Source organism: Sinohyriopsis cumingii, chromosome 12, assembly GCF_028554795.1.
Source record: "Sinohyriopsis cumingii isolate HCF-2022 chromosome 12, ASM2855479v2, whole genome shotgun sequence".
NCBI lineage: Eukaryota > Metazoa > Mollusca > Bivalvia > Unionida > Unionidae > Sinohyriopsis > Sinohyriopsis cumingii.
This window is the reverse complement of record NC_142972.1, coordinates 56,644,682-56,663,812: the sequence shown is the minus strand read 5'-3', so window position 1 is coordinate 56,663,812 and position 19,131 is coordinate 56,644,682. Positions and strand designations below refer to the sequence as shown.

General features: G+C 33.8%; 1 protein-coding gene across 10 annotated transcripts in view; it reads left to right on the top strand.

The window, feature by feature from the left end:
* The window catches only part of LOC149786508 (putative inhibitor of apoptosis), an 80,599-nt gene extending 64,239 nt beyond the window's left edge, over positions 1–16,360 (top strand). For 8 of the 10 annotated variants that reach the window (XM_089976995.1, XM_089976993.1, XM_089976996.1 and 5 more), the window contains 4 exons: positions 549–653; positions 1,130–1,162; positions 6,188–6,325; positions 12,596–16,360. In XM_089976995.1, the coding sequence (XP_089833121.1) occupies positions 549–653; positions 1,130–1,162; positions 6,188–6,325; positions 12,596–12,795 (476 nt within the window). In that variant the 3' untranslated portion in view covers positions 12,796–16,360. Of the gene's footprint in view, positions 1–58; positions 200–548; positions 659–1,129; positions 1,163–6,187; positions 6,326–12,595 lie in introns of those variants that run through there. The other 2 variants (XM_089977001.1, XR_016424938.1) reach the window with 2 other exon arrangements.
* The last annotated feature ends 2,771 nt before the right edge of the window (positions 16,361–19,131 follow it).

The following is a 19,131-nucleotide window of genomic DNA, read 5'->3' as shown; positions in this document are numbered from 1 at the left end:
TGAATTTGAAAGGTAATTTTATGGGGTGATGTATAATGCTATAAATGTATAATTAAAGGTGTGTAGCCAACATTTATTAAGATGTGTTTTGGTCATTGAGCTATATGAGAGAAGAGTGGAACTGACAGGTACGATATTGAGATATCTGCAGTTTATTGCCTTGTGGAGAATACTGTAGAGGACGTCCATTTTTTGAGAGGTATATATTCGTAATCTTGAACATAAAGGTCAAAACGATCTCTTCAAATAACGCATGATGACTTTTGTTGTGCTTGTTGGTATTGCAAACATAAAATTTTTAATCTGGGATAAATGCTACACATATTTGCTCTATACACTATTAATTGCTAGAGAAAGAGACATATGACTAAACATTAATTATTTTCTATGATAGAATAAACAAATGTGATTTAAGAGCCTTTTACATTTCCTATCATTTAACTGTTAAAATCATTAGTCTGAATGAGTCGAACATATATATATGTATTTATATCTGTATATATGGTCTTATCATTGTACAGATTAAACCCTATATATGTATTTTGCAGCAATCTCTGAAAATGTTCTTGAAACTGATACTGCAAGGTGCGTGTTGGATGCGGGGTATTCAAAGGATATAGTAGCGAGAACAATCAACGAATTGCTTACCAAAGGTAAACACACAGGCAGTATTTGATCGCATTACTTCAACAATAAGTCCTACTGTATCGAAAAGAGAAAAGCTTTACAAGGCAATTGTTATGTGCAGATTACGTCACAACTTTACATCTACCGCTATTCTCCAATGTGCATTTCTGTTTCATCAAATTATATATTCAAATGAAGCATCATTTTAAGTACAATACTGCTGGCTCTGAAAGAAGACAATAACGTGTAGATGTTAGAATGAAGTTTGGTTTTTTAAGTTGGTGTTCGGTTCTAACTGTGCCTTGAAAATTCTCTATATTGCTTGCATCATCTTTGTATGAAAAGTACACTAATCATGTGTCCCGCTTGCCATTTGTGAAAGAAAGAAACAAATAAATGAGCTAATAAATGATAAATCAAAGTAAACATACTGTCAAAGATAAAAGACGAAACACATACAAAAAGTTACAAAAGGTAATAAATCTCCTAACTTTTATTCCAGACATTGTGCGATGCGGGGAGGAAAGTAAACAAAGTTGAGTGAGGTTGTGCATTGTACTTTCATATCTGTCTAACAGATCAGTAATTGTCTGCACTACTATCTTATTTTTGGTAATAATAGTTATACTGTAATATGTATATTTTACGTCAATCTTAACTGTAAAGGCAAATATTCGTTGCCTGAAATAACATTGTAAAACAAGTATCAGCAATTAGCAGAGAAGATACTAACAATTGTCCGGATTGTAATTTAGAAATCGACGTAGGATACATGTGACAGGCATCGCAACAGATCTACCAGAGCAGATGAACTTTTAAATGATCAAGCTGTGTATCAGCATCAGGCTAAATCTGCAAATTCTACACCATGAAAACGTGTTCTACATTGCCACACCAACAGCTGTTCACGGTATTATCAAACTAAAGCCTAAGGCAAGGATGTAAGTGATGAAGAAATGCAATCTGCAATTCACCAATCCAAACTGCAAATATAAAATGAAAACCAGTTAAGCTTTCTGTAGCCTGGAGAACCTCGTTATTACGGCGAGAACAATATCCAAATATATACCTTAGGCATACACTATATCATCCAGCGTCAAAGGGATTCTTATGAAAACATAATGAAACAAATTCCAGCTCCCAAATACTTGAAGAAACTCATACAAATTTCTGAATCAAACTGAACTATTGGGCTCCAATGTATATTCTGGAAGGCTGTTTGAAAACCGTTAAATGCCTAAAGACAGGAAGGGCATACGAACAACATCGTCTTTATGTCCTTCCAAGACACATAGCATTTTCATCTCTCATTGAAACCTTCAGAGGAAGAGTGACCTGGATGACCGTTTGCCTTTACCGATCACTGCCATCTCACATGTGTCCGTGTGGGTTCGAGTATCCTGCTCGGCCAGTGTGGGTATGTGACAAAACTTGCCATTACAATAACAACCATTCAGAACATGCTTCACGCAGCTGAAGAAAGTTAATCCACACGAAGCCTCATTATAAACAAAGCTCCATGTGCCAAAATAATTACAACTGAACACGTTATTTTTGTCCTAATCCTGATTAACCATACGGTGAAACAGAGACAAATAAAAGGATAAGATAAAAGAACATCTGACCCACTGCAATGATATGACACAAAGTACACTTGATAGCAACATAATATAAACAAATCTTGAAATATATTTGTTCAGTCTTAAACCTTACTGAATATAGTGTCAATGATCATTTACAGCAAGCAAACAACACATAAAAGAATCACACATCTAACAAAACGTCACATTCTATCGTTTATTTGTGTAGGTGCATTGCAAAAGTCAAGAACCCCAAAAAACCTCTAACTCATTAAAGTAGCTGCTGGTAAGGCCATATTTAGCATAAAACTCTCATCCATAGACAGCACACGACTGGAGACACAAATGACAACAAAACACTGGTCAGTGATATACAGACCACCATATTTTCTATTAAAAAGTTCGAAAGAATTGAGATTTTAATGCACTGTATGACTACGATGAATCGAGCAGTTACTCGAAAATATAGAAGCAAAATACATTATCATTCCCGACATCGTAGCAGACAATAGCATATGGATGCTTATTGATAATTCTTATGCTCCTGTAGATACTGATGTTGTTGATAATACCTATGTTTTGGTGGTCCAATTAATGCTTATTAATTTTCTATTCAGAACGTATCTAACCGTAAACATTAATGCAAATAATACAAAGCAATACATATAATGAGTGTGTGAAAATGAACATAAACAAAAGTCATTGAATCAAATACCAAAAAAAAAAAAGAAACACATAATTTTACATCAGGAATTGAGACTTAGGCACGAAACTACCACGGTGCCACAAAGAATAACGTATCTAGATACTGTATGGTGTGCCGTAAAACAAAGAGATATAGAATCTACAAAATCATCCAGCAAAATAACAATGAAGTGTTTTATGGGTTCTGGACTAGATGGTAGAAACAGGTTGAACCCAATAACATACACTCAAATTCTGGATCACCTAAGGAATACCAATACATTGTTAAGGCTTAGGAAATCTGTTGCAATGTACCTAAGAAATGGGTTTCCTACCCGGCCAAACATGCAAAAAAAAAACAACAAAATATTGTCAGTTCTTTTTTGCCTGTCAGGCTGGTGGGCAGGTCTTGCAGCTATCATGTTCATAGACGACACACAAATCCCGGTGTCATTAGAAATCAAAACTTTCCTGGGTTTCTGCAACATAGTGAATATAACATAACCTTACAACAGTTAGCTGTTAAAGATAATTGCAGCTAAAGTTTTATCATACACAACCCTAGGATACTGCAAAAGTTTGGGCTTGGCTTGGTTTGGTGTTTTAAAGCAAATCAACATATGAAAGTTATTGCGGCGACGCAATTGAAGCAAAATGCCATGTCAAGTTACACGCCATGGTAATCGAACAAATAAGAATATCTTGATTGCGCATACACTTTCCAAGAGTGTTTAATATCCAATGGAAGTTATTTCTCCTCAACAGATGATTAATCTAGCGAATAGGTGTAAACAATTTTATTAGATGCTCATTTTTTTCTACGCTAACTTTGCATTGTCAGAATCGTTCTGTATTTTTCATATTGCACTCATAAAGGAACTACTTTATATTGTAAACAAGCACTTTTCAGCACTTTTTGTAAACAAATCTTGTACACTCACATAGCAGGCGGTTTACGTTTTGGTTGATTACATTTGTTTCTGAATGAACTAATGCAGATGTTTCGTGAACTGCGACATACCACCTGCTTTGCTACATTCACATTCCGCGTTAACGTTTTTGATACAATGTTTCGGATTTAGGCGGGAGAAGACATAGTTCATAAAATTGCTGGGTACCTACAAATAGCATGCAAGTGACAAGGTATAAATTGTTTTCTTTAGCTGGTACTAATAATGGCAAAACAATATACTGACAGTTTTACATCCTGAATTTTCCTTCTTATTTCTGCAAATCTGAATTACATGAGCTATGTCATGGGTTTCGAAATTGTAATTTCAATCATAACCGCCTTACTGCACTCAAAATGAACATTAAATTCCATAGCGTCTTTTTATACTTGCAATTGAAAGACTTCATATGTTTCCAACATTATGATTTCAAATATTCAATGACAGAACAGAAATACACTTGCAGATGTCAACACGCTTCTTCCTCGCTAATTCAATTTGCACAGATGAATCCAGTCAATAATCACGAAATTTCGTAGAATCGATTAAAAATGCCCAAAAATCTATTCAATCCAGAACAAATGGAAATGTTGTCACAATACGAATCTAAATTCCAATTTTAAGTAGACGAAAACGACCTTTTCTCTCAAAAGTTATGTATAGCGCGAGAATTTATATTGGCGGAATTATGTGCGCATTAATAATGTTGTTGTTGTGTAGTGATGAATCTGCTCTTGTGTATTTATTTTGAAATACGACATACATTCAGTTACATTCTTTATTGTAGTGTATTTTGTTCCTATAATTCAAGCCTTAGGTAGAATAAGGTTACTGAATTTGTATGGGAAAATATGAACTCGTTTTGTCAGATGGATATATTTCACTCCCAAGGTCGTGCAGGATTCCATCCACAAAACTCGTTCATATTTGTCCATAGAAATATATTTTCGTTGCATTCATTTTGTGCCTTTGTGCATAAATTCGTAAACTGTCAGGTATCATCAGATTTCTTTATATTCATTTTGTTGTAAACATCCATTTCCCACGATGCTGGACATTAGAGTGTTCATCAGCTATACAGTGTTTCACTGTTTCTACATCCGTTGTTTCTCTCTTGGAAAAGAAACTAAAAAGATAACAGAGTTTGCATTGCCCTTTCTTCTTGGGCATGTCTATATTTTTCCCTTGGTTGACCAATCGTTATCAAGGTTTACACTTTATATCTTCAATTTTCACATTTATTTAACCGATGTATATATATATATATATATATATATATATATATATATATATATATATATATATATATATATATATATATATATATATATATATATAATTATTTTGTTTAAATGCATCAAAATATATTCCTCTAATTATGTGATCTGTCATCTTTTTACTCTTCCAGCATTTTACCAAACGATGCTTATTGTTTATCTTCTTACTCCGATTTATTAATGCAATAAATATAATTGATTTAATTTCTTTGAAGTTTTCAATATAAAAGTATATTTAAATTCAGTACTTGTCTTCTCGTCTTTTCTTTATTGTGTTAAGAGCAATTTCTAAACTTCTGCCTTCATTTTTTTGCAGTTATTTTACCTGGATGAGTAAATAATTCGTTCTTCTAACCATACTGCAGAAGCGAAATTAAATCCTAATTTATTTCGACAAATGTGCTTTGCAATCTGACATTTAAGATCGCAATAAGACTTTTGTGATGTTTGTTAGTATTTCGAATCATTCCACAAACTTACGTCGCAATCGGCTTTCTTCGACTTCCTTTCTTGTGCACCTTTCACTCTATAGCTGACTTTGTAGACCTCTTTGATATTTCTTTGGTAATGGTGTCATGCTGCATACACTTAAACACTGGATAACTGTCTGTTATAACAACACCTCTGACACATTTGCATATATTACTGAATACCTATCAAGGTAAACAACATGAACTGACCAGGGAATATGCAAATTATATTCGCACAATTGTAAGAATTAACCCCTGCTATTTTCAACATTCACACGACATGCTAAACTCTCGTTTATAACTTTCGAAGGGTTTTTCTATTTGTCTGTCGCCTGTCATATATTTCCGTAAAGTATATACATATATTTTGAAGTAGGGTTCTGTGACGAATGAATGCCCATTTTTATTTAAACCAAACACATACTGACGTAATGTTTTGGAATTTGAATGTGCGTTATTTTTCTTATTAATAGATTATATGTCCCTGGTTGTTCTTATTGTTTAGTGTGAGTGATCCCATGATTTTATTTCAGATAGGCTTATGTAATATTAAATATCTTGTCACCCACCACTATAATTGACGTTTTATTTAATTAAAGGAAAATTGGACTATACATCCACGGATATAATGGAAATAATTCTGGATAAAGAAAATAGTGCTGAACTTACTACTGTAGCCTATGGGCAAATAAATCATTCACCCACACCAAGTACTAGCACGCGTACTCAGAGGAATGGTAAGATGTTTCCACTTTTCAGCCATATTTTCGTATGGTGCTATTCTTTTATCCAAAATTATGCAGTCTTATTATTTGTTTTGTTTACTGTCCTTTCATGAAAATAATGCTACAAAAGCCTGGATTTTGGAATGTTCTTAGTCATCCTTGTTTAGAGGGGTTTTTCATCTTAAAGATTTTAGCAAGGCTTTCCCATTTTTATGGTTACGTAGCAAACATTTTCGCGACAGCCAGCATTGGCAGAATACCTGTATTGCAGCGATGTTAAAATAGTTACCAATGAGAATGTAAAGAAGTCAAGTATTTTCTCACTCTAATCACACTTTTCTTCTCTCTTAACGGCTTTGGGGTTGGCAGTAACATGTCCGGAATGTCATGAGATTAGCATCTATCAATTTAATAATATAAGTATTGTGCAAAGTATCATATGTTCATGTAGATGAATTTACTTCGCCATTTACCTATTAATGCAAAGTAAGGGAACTATCGGGGATATTGTATACCAGGATACTGGTGTTAATCTATGCATTTTTGTCTTGCCAAAAGTCCGTATAGGTGCAGAACATACCTGTTTAATATGCATAATTGTATAATATACAATCTTAGGAATCAACGTATCTATGTACAATAAATGAATGTGCAGTTTACAAACTAAGGAGAAAACATAAAATAGAAGCATTTATTAAAATAGTAGTTAATAAAATAGTTGTGAAATCAGACCATCAATATTGCATCGCTTTGAGATAATTAAGTATCTTGGTACAAACAGCTGGAGAGATCATAGTTCTTGAAACAATTATTTATATTTAATGTGCCTATAATCAATGTACAACGTCAAATTATCACGTCCATTGCAAAATTAAGGTTTATATTCCCTGTTTGGTAAGCACACCAGGTATTTTGACCATGTGATATCCAAATAAGCAGAGCAGAACGTGTACTCTGTAATAAATTCTAACTGATAAGAAAACCAAGATTCTACTGACTCAGTTATAAATAGGTATACATGTTAATCGACTGTCATTAAAACAAGCAGCATAATTTCATTTAGTTTCAAAACTTCACCAAAAATTAATATTTAGTTTGAATTTATCACCCGAGCATGTAGTGTAAAGCTAAAGTTACTAATCCGTAGCAACGGTGACCATTATGGTTTGAACAGATGAACAATTTGTGCATCTATTCTCATATATAATGATTTTTATTAAAATAGTTTTAAAATGTTTTCTAACTTGTTATTTTCCGAATAAGGTCTAAAACATAAGGAAATTAGTTGCTTGTTTATGTGGCACATGATTTAATAATTTTACGATTTTGTAATTACAGCATTGTAGCCCGGTAATCCTGTCAATTATTATAAAAGACAATGTAAATACAATGTATTACTTCAGTAATACTACCATTTCAGATTAATTACAGTGCATAATATATGCTGTGCTCATTAAAGTCATATGGTCAGAATATATGGTGCAATGACAAAAGTGGGATAAAGGCATTAAGGGTCAGATATTCTTGATCTCATTATTAGTATTTACTTGCTGTTAATAATTGTATATTTATATTGCTTTAGTAGGGACATATTTATAAGAAAATCTTTGTTCATGTCCAGAACTATATTTGCAGAGAATTAGTTATGAAGTCTCGACTACAGTTTAAAATATAAAATCTCTGCAAGCAAATTTGGTATGTTTGGTGAAATTAATGTGCCTCAAAAACTTGCGTTTTATTTTATGATATTTCATATGTTCAATGATAAAGTTAAACGGGTTTTCAAAAAACATTCCATAATTTAGCCACTGATAAAAGCTAAAGAAAAATTTAAAACCAAAACGCTTTTCTCCTGAAGAAACTTCATAATCTTAATTGCTAAGAATTTAGGAGCCTATGACGCCAAAAATCGAGGAAATTATAATTTCAGGTAAATTAGAGTCATGCATATCTGTATACCATAACTATAACGTTTGTCTGCAAGCTAAATTAGTATGTCATATATATATCCTTGTCCCATTAACCAATAAATCAGCTTTAATAAAGAGGTATGACAATGTAGTTAGGAATATTATTGACTGGAATGATTTTTCCTTATCTAGTGAATGTTGTTATGAATGCAAAGAAAATGCCCGTGTCATGCAACTTGCGTGTTTGCTTATATCGAGTACACTTTAGTTGGAAGAGAAACGAACGTTTTCTTTTGCATATATGTCATAAGTTCTCTTACTAGATTTTCATTCTTGCTGACATGCATCATTTTGACCTTTGGATCAAGGTGGAGTTCGGCGAATATTGATGTTAAGGTTTTGGTTACAGTTTTTGTTATTTGCGTGTACACGTATTTCCTAAACCACTGGATGGGTTGTGTAAAGTGATAACATTTTAGTTCATAAATTTGCAATTGGAGATTACATTAAGTTTTTGTGACAAAGAAAACTAAATTTATTAACAATTTAAGTAAAGAACATCTTAGTTAAACATCATCATTTTCCCAAGGTATACAAAGCAGTAGGTTAGACAACAAGAAGTAGGAGAAAGACGAGGCTAATGAAAGAAATAAGTTAAAATTCGAGATTGTCAGTTATAAATGTATCAGACATGGTGTACAAAGTTGAGAAACAAATGATAAAGGAAAAGGGAATAACAAAGACAACATAATACATGAAACAAAACAAAAGAAAAGATTAAAAGTGAACAGTGATGACTTCTAAAGCTTGTCCTTGCAGATGGGAATGAGAATAATTTGGAACAACATATAAAAATTACTGTTTGTAACTTTTCACGGCAGGTGGATGTGCATGTGTTACAGTAATGTGCGCTTAAGTAAATCATTTATACTTTTCAAGAAATTTATGAACGTCATCAAAAATGCTCACTTTAGACAGAAGCGTGGTATCACAACAGAAGAAAGTATCTCATGTTAAATTACTATATGGTGTGAGGGATTGAAACAGTTCGATGCGATGTTCTTTGTAATAAACGCAAGATAAGAAGTAGTGTTGTGTCCGTTCTGTGGATCCACATCTACAAAGCGGTGATCGGATTATATTCTTTGTAAATAAATGTTGATTAAGTGAACAGCAATTTTATTTAAGTCGGGCCTGAAGAATTTACAATTTCATTCTACCCCAATAAAAGAATCTGGAAACTTAAGTGTGACGAGTATTTAGTGTGCTTTTGAAGTTATCAGGGGAATCTGTTTATCGAGTCTCAAAAAATAATGTATTTCATTTTCGAATTGCCGAAGGAAGAAACGAGTTGTAAAAAGACTTGTTCTAGCCTGTGGAAATTGGAAATTGTTTGCATTACGTAAGTTATAGCGATTAATGCCACTAACAGCTGGCGGAGTCAGATATGTTAGGCAGGGCGGGGCTTGAACCAGTTGTAATGTTATGAAAGATTTTAAGTTTGCGTTTGAGTCATCTGGTTTAAAGAATATCAATGGATTTTCGTCTTACTTGGAATCAATCATTACGTGGCAAAGGTAATTCAGTGTGAGACACGCACACTTGCCCTTTTACCCTTGGTGTGAAGGGCACAACTATAGAAAATGTGCACTAAGGATTAGGTTGAAGGAACTTTGTATTTACCTTTTATATTTATAAAACACCTTGATGTGTTTAATTTATGCATCTTATCAATCGTTACAACGCTAATGCATTTCATTATGTTAGATGCTTACTCAACCTTTTCACCATGGGATGAACGTCATTCGTTTTGCAGCATTTGCAACATACGATTTGACATTAAGGCCCAGATATTCTTGTATTGTGTTCCTCGCGTCCGTAACTTTACTTGGATACATTTTAAGTTGCAACAAAAAGTAGAAAACTCTTTTTAACACTTTATCGTGAGTAAAAAAAATATAAATCAAGGCCTTCACATTTTTACACCTTAAGCTACCTTCCATTCATACATGATCGATGTAACAAACTGTTTTAATTACTTCATACACATATGGCATAAATCATTTCCGACGTAAATAATTGTCACTTAATCACCGACAGACAAGGAAGCTGTTAGAGGCTGACAAACAAATATTTAGCCTCATTTGTTTTCAACGGTCATTTGATAAAGTTTCACTAAATGTCACAGCCTTCATCCTTGCATTTAGTCACTTGACATATATACACACGAAGGTGACGCCATTGAAAAGAACGATCGTCAAGGGACATCAGAAAGTTATTCTATAATATGGTTGTACTTTAATACCTATTGGCCTTTAAACAAATTTCTTCTTTAAATTATATCATTTTGCCATCAGGTATGCCAGCTCTTTTTGAAGGCACAAGCACCTTTAAATGAATCCTTCTCAAAACCTCTGCAGCAGAATCGGACCAAATTTGATGTATACAAATGGCTTAACAAACGTTGTGAGATCTCTTAGCCACACCGCTCTTGCATAATTTAGCAAACAAAATATATTAAACCCAGGAAAGATTATATTTTCTACGTCTATCAGGTCCGTACAAATTACAACACATTTCAGTCAAAAAAAGAAACCTTTACGCAACATATTATGAGAAGCTATTTGGCAGTTCTTGTCCCATCTTGATTGTTAGCATCCCAGTAGGTGTGACAGGTGGGTTGTCACAAATGGTTGCTGTTTAGGATTGTCCTTTTGACGTCCAACATCGTTACATAAACAAAATCTCAAGTTGTCAACCTTATTTGTTTCTTACTGTTTCCTCTTTTATTCCCGAGATGTAAAATGAAAAGTATGTATTGATATGTTGTCTATAAACGAAATAAAGGTTCTTACCTATTTCATTATTTATAAAAGACAACACTTGTCACGCGTTTTCCATTTCAGTCACCATCGGTTATCTTGCTGGTACTCTTATTAACTTTTAATCTGGACGTCAGGAAAGATCATTGGTAGAATGGAACAAAACAAATCTGAAAAATGTGGAACTGTGTGTGTGTGTGTGTGCCTGTGTGTGTGACTTTTAACGTAGCTTTAAACAATTTTCAGTCATATCACTACGATGTCTGCAGTGTGGCAGTTTATAGTGATGTCTAGTACTGGGGCATCATGCCGCAGACATGTATCATGATGCCCCACCCAGTCATATTATCCTGACACCAGGCCCACCAGCCCTAACACTAACATCTTAATGTTGAGCGCCAAGCGAGGCAGCTTTTAGTACCATTTGTATAAGTCTTTGGTATTAATCGGCCGGGGATCGAACCCACGACCTCCCACATCCGAGGCGGAAGCTCTAACAGCTAGGTCACTGGAGCGGTTAGAAACTTTGTCCCTAGGTGTTAAATTTAAAACTGTCAAGAATGATGCAATGTGTAATTCTCTTAAATACGGTACAAATATCCATATATTATATATTACAAATACAGAGTTGAGGTTTTGGCGATGTAGCGACGTCAATCATCAGAGCAGCCATCTTAAACGTTAAAGTTTTTTCATGAGCCACGTTTTAAACTTGCTTGGATGCTATGAATCAAATATGATACAATTCTGCTAAGTGGTATTTTACAAAGAAAAGTTTAATATAAAACTGTTAAATTTTGACAGCCAATTTGTCGGACTACTTTCTAGCAACTGAGATTACCTGGCATATTGCTCTTCAATTTAGCTGATAGGCGACAATTAGTAATGCGATTGATTTCCCACCACTTTGGTCTCTTGTTTTACAATTCTTTACTATTATAGCATGGCTTTTATGAACGTGTTAATGTACAAATTAACACATTTCTGCTTTCAAAAATGACCCAATTAAACTATGCTCAGTGCATTTAATTACTACTTAAGTTTTACTCGGCCTTATATAGCCACGATTGTTCTGTTTTACAGTAAACCATATAGATACATAATTACAAATTACGTCAACTTGATAATTATTTTAGTTTTCAGTTTTTCAGAGGAATATCTGCTATATTTCTTCATGGGATCGAATTTATTATCTTACTGTGGTATTGAAACTTGATCCGTCGTTTTTAAATGGTAATTGAATACACAGATTACTGTATGACTGCAAAAAATAATTGGATATGGTTAAGTATCCATTAGAACACACGCCATTTTTCATTGAGTTATGATACCATTCAACGGACCAGTATTGGATTGACATTCAACTTTCATTGATTTTTGTTTTACTCCTCATCACTTTAACATATATGTTTTAAAATAAGAAACAGTCTGATGACAATTATTTTCTCAAAGAGAAGGAGGAAACACTTGATGTTCGTTCAAAATTACGAATTGTTTAAGCCTGATCTGCCGTTTCAGACTGTAAAATAATTTTGCTTTGTCCTTTACAGATCCTGTGCAAAGTCTCATCCAAGAGAATGAACGACTTCGGCAAAGTATGCAATGTGTTGAGTGTAGAGTGGCCAAAAGAGATATTTTGTTGTTACCATGCACGCACCTCTGCCTGTGTTCGAATTGCTCCAACAAAGCATCTATATGTCCTCTTTGTTATAAGAAGATCAGAGAAAAAATTAAAACATACTTAATTTGAAATACATCATTGTCTTCATCAGAGCCCTGGATGGCCGAGTAGCTTAAAGCTCTCGCTTTTACCACACCATGCCATCTCACCACTGTCCGCGTGTTAGAGTTCAAGCTCGGCCAATGTGGTATGTGAGTGAGCTTGCCAGTAGCTTCCTGTAGGTGGGTGGTTCTTTCGGGCTTTTTTTTTGGTTGTTCCTCCACCAGTTAGACTGACCGCCATGTATAGTATATTATGCTCTAACAAATGGCGTTAGGCCAACAACAACTGCAGTACAATTTGTTGATAATTTAATTGCTAAGTCGGTGCATCACCTAGATGAAGTTGCGTTCTTACAAATTCGGCCTTTAATTGCCTTGCTTACGTGTACGAAATTAAATATTATGTGATTGATTAGGTGGAGTTTAACCGCGGATCCAAACATGTAAGACTTAATGTGATGATGACCAGTTGGGGTAAAGTATCTTGACCAGTGTGGTCAATCAAGGTTCAGATGCATGGTCAAATAATTATGCCACCAGACGAGACAATATAAATATAAATAAATGGAGACTGAAGTTTTCGGAAAAAAGTTTATTTCTTCCCATTAAATATCGTGGAGAAAAAAAAAAAATATTTTGGGGCCTTGGGTTTTGGATATGCACACGCATAATACTAACTTAGAAGACAAACTGTTTTTAAAAAAAAAACGCCTATATTTATTGTCGCTATTGAAACTATTTTATTTTTCATTGTATCTACTCTATCCAACCAAATGCATATTGTTTCATTTTGATTCCAATCTAATTAAAATCCTGATCCCCAACATTACATCACAATGTAAATTAGAGTTACATCCCCAATTTCCCATACAACAACACTTAATCACGGTGCAACAGGTGTTTTAATTGCATTATGATATGCAAATTATATATTAGATTTTCATTTGCACAGTCGTTTGGCCAGTACATTTATTTTATGTCAAACAGGCCGTAGGTCAAAAATGTTTCAAAACCTGTAAATGTGTAATCATATAACGTCAATTATGGCTTCATATATATATATATATATATATATATATATATATATATATATATATATATATATATATATATATATATATATATATATACATGTCAAGAAGTTCCAAAAAGTAATCCCTTTTCTATTGTTACATGTCGTGGCCTTCAGGTCCACGTTTATGCTGTTCGATCACATGCTTTGAGGACCTTTCATATGAAAAGTTTCCGGTTATCAGATGAGTGCTGCCCCTCAATTATATTGTTGTTGTTGTTGTTGTTGTTGTTGAGTTTAACGCCATTTTTCAGCACCACACGATAGGCTATGCATGGCGGCCAGTATTAAAGGAGAGCGCTTTAGACCACTCGGTCTCTCGCCCCCCACCCCCCAGTTATATACACATATATACTTTGTAACATACTAAAGATAAAAGGTCAGAAGAAACGAGAGTGCAAGGCGTGGAACAGGTTGGAAATAGTGATGATACAGGTTTGGATAATACGAAACTAGCAAACTCTACACGAACGGGGTTTACCGGCTATACACTTAGTGATACCTTGAAGTGACTTGAATTGTGTGTATATTACGAGATGGTGTACACTCAAGAAAAAGAGGAATTCCTATACGAATCTCAATATTGCTATGGACTGGTGACGACCTCAACGAAACATTACTAATCGTGCAGGAGCAGTGCACTACATTTACACCATGTAGTGTACTATAGTGCAGCAAGTACAGCAATATTGACAATAGGGTAGTGCAGAATTACCTGATGTCAATAGACGTACTGCAGTTCAGTTATAGAGTTATGATAGTGTCTATGGTCTATGGTAGTATCTATGAAAATAACGCACTACCATTCAGTGATAGAGTTATGATAGTGTCTATGGTCTATGGTAGTATCTATGAAAATAACGCACTACGATTCAGTGATAGAGCTATGATAGTGTATATTGTTTATGGTAGTATCTATGAAAATAATGCACTAGAATTCATTGATAGAGTTATGATAGTGTCTATGGTCTATGGTAGTATCTATGAAAATAACGCACTACGATCCATTGATAGAGTTATGATAGTGTCTATGGTCTATGGTAGTATCTATGAAAATAACGCACTACGATCCATTGATAGAGTTATGATAGTGTCTATGGTCTATGGTAGTATCGATGAAAATAACGCACTACAATTCAGTGATAGAGTTATGATAGTGTCTATGGTCTATGGTAGTATCGATGAACATAACGCACTACAATCCATTGATAGAGTTATGATAGTGTCTATGGTCTATGGTAGTATCGATGAACATAACGCACTACAATCCATTGATAGAGTTATGATAGTGTCTATGGTCTATGGTAGTATCGATGAAAATAACGCACTACAATCCATTGATAGAGTTATGATAGTGTCTATGGTCTATGGTAGTATCGATGAAAATAACGCACTACAATCCATTGATAGAGTTATGATAGTGTCTATGGTCTATGGTAGTATCGATGAACATAACGCACTACAATCCATTGATAGAGTTATGATAGTGTCTATGGTCTATGGTAGTATCGATGAACATAACGCACTACAATCCATTGATAGAGTTATGATAGTGTCTATGGTCTATGGTAGTATCGATGAAAATAACGCACTACAATCCATTGATAGAGTTATGATAGTGTCTATGGTCTATGGTAGTATCGATGAACATAACGCACTACAATCCATTGATAGAGTTATGATAGTGTCTATGGTCTATGGTAGTATCTATGAAAATAATGCACTACAGTTTAGTGATAGAGTTATAATAATGTCTATTGTTTATGGTAGTATCGATGAAAATAACGCACTACAATCCATTGATAGAGTTATGATAGTGTCTATGGTTTATGGTAGTATCGATGAACATAACGCACTACAACTCAGTGATAGAGTTATGACAGTATTGTATGGATGGATAGTATGATGATCAACTAATTCTGCTTTATTTACATTCAGCATGTCGTTTCATATAGAGAAAGTATGACAGTGTTGACTAGTGTACACGTAGGCACTCTATCTTCCTATGTTCTAATTTTTAATCGTAGAATACATACAAAAGGATGCGACGTAAAGTGCGTCTGTAAAGTTGGCGAATTAATTCTACAGTAGTAGCAGTAGTATTTGTAGTAGTAGTAGCAATAGTGAAAAAGACAATTGAGTCTCAGATGTGTTTATAAGTGTGTTTTATGGTAAATGTTCATCTTACTCGATTCAAAGATTTGCAAAATTAATCATCATCATTTCCTTACTAGGAGTATTACATTTAATTGTTACGCCTTGTTTTAGTTGTGCAGTTTAACAACTGTATTGAAGATTGTAGTAAAATAATTGAAACATGTTTCACAGTTTTATACTGACCATTTCAGGTGTAAGTCATTTCAAATCAACTGTTAAGTTTTACCTTTTATTTCAATGTCAATCATAAAACATTAATATTTTACTAGCCAGAGTTTTATTTCAGTGATATGTTTAATTATAAATCAGACTGTATCCTTGAATACTTACAAGTAATTTTATTAAATGTTTGTCTAATATAGAACGTGTTGTTGTTGTATGTACCCATCCCCAAAATTGTGATTCCTCAGAATCCAAAATAGAAATATATTGTCTTAATATGTCATGGTTCATCCCTGGCTGATCAACATATTTTCTGATTCTTAAAATATCTCATCGTTAATCCTGAAATGGCTACCTGAATACGTGTGGTGCAATAATAATAATAATAATAGTTATAACTAGTATAAAGATGTCTTAAATTCACGTGAAATGAATTAAATGGGGCCAAGATTATAAATTAGCGTTGTGACTTGGGATGTTAATAGCCTGGACAATTTAAGTAGTAGTTATTCCTGCTGTTACCTGGATGGTGGACGAAGTGTTGTACCAATAATTAAATCAGTCAGATTAGGTGTACCTTGTATTTTATGTAAATAATGGGCTTTAAGTGCTTCTTTCCGTAAAATCAGCTGCTGCAACGCATTCAATCGGTGAAGACGCCTCTGTGACATTCGATGATTGCCCCTGACATCCCGAGATTCAAACTCTACTTTAGTCTTGCGAAATATGAAATGGTTTTTGGGGGGTGATCAGATATGCGCGAAATTTAAGTTCTCTATGATTGCCGTGTTATTACTGATAATAAAGCATTGTCTTTGGTTCTTGGAATCATTTCTGAAAATTAACGCGAGAGTATACTAAACTACAAGAAAGTAACTAAAAAGTTTAATAATATTAAACTAAATTAAATTCAGTGATACTGAATAAAGAAGTTATATTAAATTGATGAAGGCAAAAGTTAATTTCGCTGTTGCAATGCAAGGTGTGTGTGTGTATATATATATATATATATATATATATATATATATATATATATATATATATATATATATATATCCTGTAATTTCATTATAATTATGCGAGTAAGTATTCACTAGCTACAGAAGACCTACTATTTCTATTTATTTTAAGTGCTATATTTTTATATTTTGATGATGATGCCTATTAGCCACTTTGCAGTTGCATGCATCCACGAGTTACGAGACTAAAATGGCAACGTACTAGATCATAGCAATATACATAGCCCTTTTGAGTACACTATTGTCGATTTTTTTGTGATGTTCTGTGTTAAAAATGTATATGTGGCTTTAGGATGAAGTTTGATAGCTCTAAGTACACGTTTGCGGCTTATTCATATCTGTGTTTGTGCTCAACATGTGTGGTTGCTGCGTAGGATTTTATCTAGATTGTTATCGGATGTTTGATGTTTAGTTTATCGGCTAAGAATTCGTATTTATTATGTAAAGATTGATTTTGGTGTATTTTAACACAATAAATGGTGTCTCTGTAATTGACTTTTTAAATTAGTGTTTGTCTGTTTATTCCCCATGTTTTTGATTTGGAACCTCTCTTTTCTTCTATGTTTTGCTAATTCCTTCATCTGGCGACTGTCATGAAGCCTCTCTTCTATATTATGTTTGAAAATCATTGCATTCCGCAAGACCAAGTTGAAAGTTGCGGGCGGCTTACATTTTATTGGTGATGAGTCAGCTTTATATTGCTTAAGGTATAATAAATTAGGTGGAATAGCCTCGAAACCGAAGTGTAACTTCCAGGTTTTGGAAGTTACAGTATAGTAAAGCTCTTAGCCACATCGCTATTCATTTGATGCCGTGCAAGTTTTATTTCGGCTTGACAAGATCAGTAACACTTTAAACAGATGGGAGGGTTGAAAGAGTTGAAATGAACACTTTTTGCAGGTACAAGTGTCATTTGGGAGAATTTGATTACATATACCTTAAAATGGCGTTAATTTATGTTATTCCGCGTCTTGTCCATCCAAATTCCATTAAAGATTATTGCAGAAATTCCTCAAAAAGTGCGTATGGGGAAATTCAGTGATAACGTACATTTTCTGGCATAGTCAAGCAAGAGGGGTGATTTTGTTTAAACCGGTCTCGTTACCCGCTATTACGTAAGAGGGAACGTGGCTGCGGTAGGGAAAAGGATGTACTACAAACTCTTATGGTATGTGTTTAGGCTGGAATAAACAGCAACAAAATAAAGAGTGAAAAATAAGGTTTGAAGAATTTAACAAATGATTTATTTCCCTGGAAAAACTGTAAAAATGATATAAGGTAAGAACTTACGGTTTTAAGAATCAAATCCAAAAATAATCCAAGAGTAATCCACGAATCAAAGTTTAAAAGTCCTAATACTGAAATGTTCTAATGAATTCAAGTTCGAGTCCCGACGAATAATCCAAAATGGATGGCGATGACGTATACTGTAGTCTTTATTTTGTAGTATTGTCTACATTTCTTTTTTATTCCACAGTCAATAATATTCCGGTGTTTGAAATTCAGAATAAAATTTAAATAAATGTATTTGCCAAATAATTATGTATGAGCACTCAAATATTTCCAGAAAAAAAAGAATTAATCTTTTAGAATCAAACTAATTCGAATAAAAATTAAAATGTAATTTCCAAACTGGTAGCAAACATACACTTTCCTTTGTAAAGAAACAAGCCCCAACTAACTAATATCTCTATAAACAAAGATTATGCAGTAACTTGAAACGCAAAACAGATTACTGGATGAAGATCATCTTTCCAGAATCTTCGAGAAGTATTTGCGCATAAAAACACGTAGTTCCGTTATTGCCTTGACAAAAACCAATTATTCTACGCTAAGAAAAAGTTGTTTATGTTTACTTGCCTCAGTGATTTCTGAGTTAAGGTCCAAACCTTCTGTGTTTACTATTAACTCTAAGGTCAAACTAACTTCTGGAAAATATCAAATTCTTAGTAAA